The 7560-nt window shown below is 36.6% G+C and overlaps 1 protein-coding gene across 3 annotated transcripts; it reads left to right on the forward strand.

Annotated features, from left to right (window-relative positions):
- The first annotated feature begins 1234 nt into the window (after positions 1-1234).
- Positions 1235-7450, forward strand: LOC105115874 (calcium-transporting ATPase 2, plasma membrane-type). Of its 3 annotated transcripts, none has more exons than XM_011012938.1 (8): positions 1699-1787; positions 1875-1998; positions 2294-2348; positions 2444-4395; positions 4501-4659; positions 5305-5476; positions 5597-5895; positions 6865-7450. In XM_011012938.1, exons 2-8 carry the CDS (start codon positions 1960-1962, stop codon positions 7102-7104), a joined length of 2916 nt encoding a protein of 971 aa, XP_011011240.1. In that variant the 5' UTR covers positions 1699-1787; positions 1875-1959; the 3' UTR covers positions 7105-7450. The 3 variants fall into 3 exon arrangements, with proteins under 3 accessions (XP_011011239.1, XP_011011240.1, XP_011011241.1); XM_011012939.1 differs by having other exon boundaries at positions 1706-1787; positions 1862-1998; XM_011012937.1 differs by lacking the exon at positions 1875-1998 and having other exon boundaries at positions 1235-1787.
- The last annotated feature ends 110 nt before the right edge of the window (positions 7451-7560 follow it).

Below are 7560 nucleotides of genomic sequence, written 5' to 3' on the forward strand. Positions count from 1 at the left end.
AAACTAAAGTTTCAATTCTAGTTATTTGGAGGCTTAACAACCTTAATTTGGTCACAAATTCTTTCTTATATTTCAAATTTATCATTTAATTTATTGTATTTAGTTTCCAAACTTTCAATAAAGTTAGCAATTTCATTCCTCAATCTTCATTATTTTGTTACAATTATATTATATCATATAAAATTACATGTATTTCTTCTAAACTCACTAAAGTTATAAATAACTATTAAGGTAGTTATTGTCCCATCATAAAATTAGTCTTAGAAATAAGTGCAACCAAACCTGGAAGATAAATATTTTGAACATCATTCGTTATAATATATAATTAGTAGCGTATTTATATTTTCATAAACAATCATACACATAATTAAAAATATAGTTAAATTAATCAAATTCTTGGTTTGCTCTCTAAAAATCACTAATTTAAATCTTATAAACTTTAGAACTATTAAAGATTTATATAATTGTTAACTTCAGAATCTATAAAATTAATTAAAATATACATAAACTAATCCTAATATATATATTTCAATGTTTTAAATAAAAAAGTATTATATGAATACAACAAATCCTACTAAAAATATATAAAATAAACTACCTATCTTTTGATAATTAAAAAATAATAATAATCACAACAATATTGGTGCGAGTAGACTTTTTCTTTAGCTACACATTGATGACTATGATTTCGTGGAGGATGCGTGGAACCATCCCTGGCCTTTCATATTCTGGTCGTTAGCATCTCCGACCACGCTGCACTTCAAGTTCCAACCGCGTAAAATATGTCCGCGTCAAGTCCGTATCGCACGCACAATTATTACTCGTTTGATAGTTTATGTCCACGTTTATTTTTGCCACAGAAATAATATTCCTATAAATTTTAAATATTTTTACTTAGAGTTATTTTTTTTTAATTTGAATATTTTGATAGAATAATATCAAAATTAAATTTTAAAAAATAAGAAATACTGTTTTAATATATTTATAAATAAAAATATTTTATAAAACAACATATTATTTCATTCCACAATAAATTTAACTTTTTAAAATTGAACTTTTCACATCAATTTAGCAGATTCAACACTTTTAAAAATCAAATCAACTCTTTTCCGTCGATTCAACTTTGAGAGCAACAATCTTTCGTGTTTTTATTTTATTTTATTTTATTTATTTATTATACAATTGATGGTATATTTTAAAAAATTGACTTGGGGTCAAAAATGTTGCAAAAGAACAGGATTGCATAGACCGTTAAAGGCTCTGGCGCCATGGATTTCACTCCTCTTTCGCTGCTCATAAAATAACAATTCTGTTACAAAAATAGAAAGCAAATAGCTAAAAGAAACCGAAAGTATTTCTTGTTCCGTTCCGTTCCGTTCTATAGAATCTAACCAAGCGTAGCCTAAGCTGCCCTTTTTTGTTCCTTTACCACCGTAAAATTCAAAAGCAAGTGCATTGAAACTTCCTCGGGTTCTTCCGTTCTTAATTTCTCGGGGGGTTCTGCTTTTTATTGCTAGAGTTGCTTCGTAGAAATTTCTGCTGGAGTTTTGTATTTAAAGCAAGCAAGGTTGTTTGCATCGAGGAAAGAAAGAAAGGAAGGAAGGAAGAGAAGGATGGAGAGGTTAATGAGTGGGGATTTTGATGTGAAAGCGAAGCATTCATCGGAGGAAGCGTTGCAAAAATGGAGGAAGTTATGTGGGGTGGTGAAGAATCCTAAGAGAAGGTTTCGTTTCACTGCCAATCTTTCCAAACGATATGAGGCTGCTGCTATGCGTAAAACCAATCAGGTTTATAACTTTTCTTCTTCAATTTCTACAATATCATTCCTTCTTCCTTTCTTTCTCTTATTGTAATAGTGTAGGCTATGATTGCAGTATTTACAGACGTTGGACACTTGGACACAGGGGCCTGGGCCGAAGGGATTTTGAAAAAAAAAAAAAATAATAATCGATTCAGACAATGCTATCGAATATGATATGGGAGTCCGAGCAACATAGGGTATACGTGTATAATCCTTAATTGAATCATTAATTTCCATTGGTGTATTCTAATGAGATGGGCACCTATGTTTTTCATACAACTATCTGGTTTTATTATCTTTATCACATTACATCCTTAATCGGTAACTTTAATTTATAATGTTGGTGAATCGCTTAATAATGCATCAGTATTATTATTATTTTTTTCCAATGTACTTTGTGGAGTATGAAAATGAATGCCTTTTGTTTTGTGAATGTGAGATATGCTCACTTTTCTTTTTGCTTGTGTATTTTTTTTATATATATTATATTAGGAGAAATTAAGGATTGCTGTTCTGGTTTCCAAAGCTGCGTTTCAGTTTATCCAAGGTAAACTTCTTTGGATTTGAGATAATTGTGCTTTTTTTTTTTAATTATAAAGTTCTATAGCCTCTTCTTATCTGCTAATAATAGAATGTTCGCAGGTGTCTCCCCAAGCGACTATAACGTACCAGCAGAAGTCAAGGCTGCAGGTTTTGACATATGTGCTGACGAGTTAGGATCAATTGTTGAAGGCCATGATGTCAAGAAGCTCCAATTTCATGGTGGGGTAACTGGTGTTTCTGAAAAGCTCTGCACTTCAATCACTGATGGGCTAACCACTACGGATAGTGATCTACTGAATCGTAGACAAGAGATTTACGGGATCAATAAGTTTGCCGAGAGCCAACCTCGGAGTTTCTGGATATTTGTTTGGGAAGCACTTCAGGATATGACTCTTATGATACTTGGAGTGTGCGCTTTTGTGTCTTTGATTGTTGGCATAGCAACAGAAGGATGGCTAGAGGGAGCCCATGATGGCCTTGGAATTGTTGCAAGTATCTTGTTAGTCGTATTTGTGACAGCTATAAGTGATTACCGCCAATCGTTACAATTCAGGGACTTGGACACAGAGAAAAAGAAAATCATCATTCAGGTCACTAGAAATGGATTTAGGCAGAAATTGTCAATATATGATCTGCTTCCTGGTGATATAGTGCATCTTGCTATTGGAGACCAAGTACCTGCTGATGGGCTTTTTGTTTCAGGATTTTCTGTATTAATTGATGAGTCGAGTTTAACCGGTGAAAGTGAGCCAGTAATGGTAAATTTTGAAAATCCTTTTATGCTCTCTGGAACTAAGGTCCAAGATGGATCATGCAAGATGATGGTTGCCACTGTTGGGATGAGAACCCAATGGGGTAAATTGATGGCGACTCTAAGTGAAGGAGGCGATGATGAAACTCCACTGCAGGTAAAACTGAATGGAGTGGCAACCATTATTGGAAAGATTGGCCTTTTCTTTGCTGTAGTGACTTTTGCAGTTCTGGTACAAGGGTTATTTAGCCACAAGTGGCAAGCAGGGACTTACTTTCGCTGGTCTGGAGATGATGCACTGGAGATATTGGAATACTTTGCCATTGCAGTTACAATTGTTGTTGTTGCAGTTCCCGAAGGGCTACCACTAGCTGTGACGTTGAGCCTTGCATTTGCCATGAAGAAGATGATGAATGATAAAGCACTTGTTCGACATCTGGCGGCTTGTGAGACTATGGGGTCCGCAACAACCATCTGCAGTGACAAAACTGGGACACTAACTACTAATCACATGACTGTTGTGAAGTCATGCATTTGCATGGAAGTCAAGGTAGTTGACCAACCTACTAAGGCTGCTAGCTTGGTCTCTGAAATGCCTGTTTCTGCAGTAAAACTTCTCCTGCAATCAATATTTAACAACACTGGAGGTGAGGTGGTTGTTAACAAAGATGGTAAACGTGAGATTTTAGGAACACCCACCGAGACTGCTTTATTGGAGTTTGGCTTATCCCTGGGTGGTGATTTCCAGGCAGAGCGACAAGCTGTGAAACTTGTTAAAGTTGAACCTTTCAACTCCACAAAGAAGCGAATGGGGGTAGTGATGGAACTTCATGAAGGTGGTTTGCGAGCCCACACCAAAGGTGCTTCAGAAATAGTTTTGGCTGCTTGTGACAAGGTGATCAATTCAAATGGTGACATTGTTCCCCTGGATGAAGAATCCATTAACCTCCTTAAGGTTACAATCGATCAGTTTGCTAATGAGGCTCTTAGAACTCTCTGTATTGCCTATATGGAACTGGAAGGTGGGTTCTCCCCTGAGAATCCTATGCCAGTTTCTGGTTACACTTGTATAGGGATTGTGGGTATCAAAGATCCTGTTCGTCCAGGAGTCAAGGAGTCTGTTGCAGTATGTCGTTCAGCTGGTATCACTGTACGAATGGTTACAGGAGATAATATAAATACTGCAAAGGCCATCGCAAGGGAATGTGGGATTCTTACTGATGATGGTATAGCAATTGAGGGTCCAGATTTCCGAGAGAAGAGCCTGGATGAATTGCTCCAACTAGTTCCCAAAATTCAGGTGTCATTTCACTTTCTTGTCTATCGAATATCCAACTGCAAAAAATTTATTGGAAATGAAAAGAGTTTGTCTCACCAAGACTAACAAATAGGAATTCATTTGCAGGTGATGGCTCGATCTTCACCTCTTGACAAACATACACTGGTGAAACATTTGCGAACGACCTTTGGTGAAGTTGTTGCAGTGACTGGTGATGGAACAAACGATGCTCCAGCACTCCATGAAGCCGATATTGGTCTAGCAATGGGCATTGCTGGAACTGAGGTGAGTTTATTCTAATTCTTTCCAGGAACCCAACCCAACATCAATCTTTCTGCCATCCATAGAATAGGCAAAACAATGCTAAAGCATGGCTTTCATGCAAAACATTTTGATTCAGTTGGCCATTTGGATCAGATAACTGTTCACTGTTGGTCTTTTCCCTGTATCTTTTCAAGATACCATGCTGCATTTTGCGGAACCTCTTCCTTGTACATGGTCTTGCTTATAGGAATTGACATCGTATTAGTATTATTTATTCTACAACATATTTAACAGTTAATATGTGGTCCACCTAAAGGTTGATGAAAAGTTCCTTGATTTCTCACATTGCCCTTTGTTATTTTTCACTGAATCCATTGGCTTTACGAGTTAAAAGCCAAGGTAAGTGTTTTTGAGAATCACTAATATGAGAGAATGAGAACTAACTGCATTATTCATAATTTCGTGGGAGCAAGTCAAGCCGAGCGAAAATTGGCCGGTTTGGTTTTAGTCATGGACCTCTAGACTTTTATGGAGTAGAAAGAGGTGCTATTCTTGTGTGTTTTTTTATTCAAGATGATAAGAACTTTTCAGTTCTCATCCATTAGAATTTCCAAAATTATACTGGGTCGTAATGCTGAATTTGACTAATTGCTATTCGAACTTAAGGTGGCTAAAGAGAGTGCTGATGTCATAATTCTGGATGACAACTTCTCAACCATCGTGACAGTAGCGAAATGGGGACGCTCAGTTTACATAAATATTCAAAAATTCGTACAGTTCCAGCTGACTGTTAATGTGGTGGCCTTAATTGTTAACTTCTCTTCAGCTTGTTTGACAGGTATGTAACCAAGCCATATGCTGCATGTAGCTTTCCATGAATCACGTTTCTGCCTTTTGTTTTGCATTATAGAAACCATTATCTTTCTTGCCGATAATTACTCGTCAAAATGTTTTTCAGGTAGTGCTCCCCTCACAGCTGTCCAGCTTTTGTGGGTAAACATGATCATGGATACCCTGGGAGCACTTGCACTTGCAACTGAGCCTCCAAATGATGAACTAATGAAGCGTTCCCCAGTTGGAAGGAAAGGGAACTTTATCAGCAGCGTCATGTGGAGGAATATCTTAGGCCAATCTCTTTACCAGTTTATGGTAATATGGCACCTTCAAGCCAAAGGGAAAGCATTATTTAGTCTCGATGGCCCTGATTCTGATCTAGTCCTGAACACCCTTATATTCAATTCATTCGTCTTTTGTCAGGCAAGCTTTTCTACGAATCTCAAGACTACTAGTTTATTTTTGAATTAGCACTGCAGTCTGCGCGTCACATGTTTGACATTGCAATAACAGTAAAATTTATCTTTGACTATCTGAATGCTTAAATTTATCTTTGAATATCTGAATGCTATATGTGGATACCTTTTAACTTTTACGGTAGATTTAACTCCAATGGAAATGTTATATTTCTTACTGAAAAGGATTAAGGGTATACTTGCTATGATCATGAATTAGTTTTACCATCAGAGTGGGAAATATAGGTGCATTTCTCACGATTAATTAGCATTGTTAGAAGTGTTGTTCTCTGAAATTAGAACTTACGAGTTCCCTTCTCCTCTTCTTTTCCTATGGCTCTCCTCTCCTAACCCATTTGTTGCTTCTTATGCCTCTGTATGAGCTGTGCAAAAGGAATGAGAATCATGTGCATCACTAGCTAGCTTCACCTTCTTTCCCAGATTTTATTGGTGATTTACAAGGCTTCATTATTTGCTAAATACAATACAATCCAATAGGTTTCAAGGGCACAGAAAGGCTGTCATTTCCAATATCTTCAGCGTTGATAAATTTCCAGAAAACCTATTAATGCTAAAGAAATATCACAGCTAGGCTGTCAGTTCTATTGAGAAGGATATTCATGGATGCCTAATATTCTCTCTCACCTGTAGCAAATATTCTGCTTGTTAATAAAAATCCTTCTCAGGTGTAGTTGATGCATCTCTTGCATGATTACATGATGATATGGAATTGAAGGGTTCATCCATTTTCCTTTGCTGATACTCTTTCCTGGTTAAATACAACCTTAAGTTTTGGCCTAGTATTTGTTGCTTGAGTGTATTAGCTCGCTAGGGAAGGCGATAATCATAGTTTGAACTAAGCTTCTAGTTAGCTGTATTTCCAATTCTTGCCTTGATAACTTTCACTAACTAAAAATAACTTCATTTGACTGTGCAGATATTCAACGAGATAAGCTCCCGCGAGATGGAGGAGATTGATGTTTTCAAAGGCATATTGGATAACTATGTTTTTGTTGCTGTTATTGGGGGCACTGTCCTTTCCCAAATCATAATCGTGGAATTCCTGGGTACATTTGCAAATACAGCACCTCTCACTTTCGCACAGTGGTTCCTTAGTGTGTTCATCGGATTTCTTGGCATGCCGATTGCTGCTGGTTTAAAGAAGATCCCTGTATAGATCGCGTTTCAGAGATTCCTTCTAAAACTGAAGTTTGGACAACTGGATTTGAGGCGGCCTTTTCAAGCAATGGAAGACTTGCGAAGTGCTGAATATGTTGTCCAAGAAAGTTTCCTAGTTTGTTGTCTGCGAGACTAGGTGCAGCAATATTATAATCCTGGAAACAGTTTTCCAAAACAAATGTTCCTTGATCCTCACTTTTCTTTTACTTAGTAAATATTCCTGGCAACTAAAAAGATGGCGGCAATTTTTTCTTGAATCTTTTGATGGAATTTTGGCAGGTCTACACTCTACAGCCATGTAATTGAACTTCTTCATTCATTCATTCAATCAATGTATTATGTCGCACATATACAATATCTCTAATGAAAAATTCACTCTCAAATCTAGAATCGTGTTTCCAGGAAAAATCAAGAAAAATAGGAAGACAATAAATTTTTATCTTTACGTGAAAAG

Source organism: Populus euphratica, unplaced genomic scaffold (assembly GCF_000495115.2).
Source record: "Populus euphratica unplaced genomic scaffold, PopEup_1.0 scaffold789.1, whole genome shotgun sequence".
Classification (NCBI taxonomy): domain Eukaryota; kingdom Viridiplantae; phylum Streptophyta; class Magnoliopsida; order Malpighiales; family Salicaceae; genus Populus; species Populus euphratica.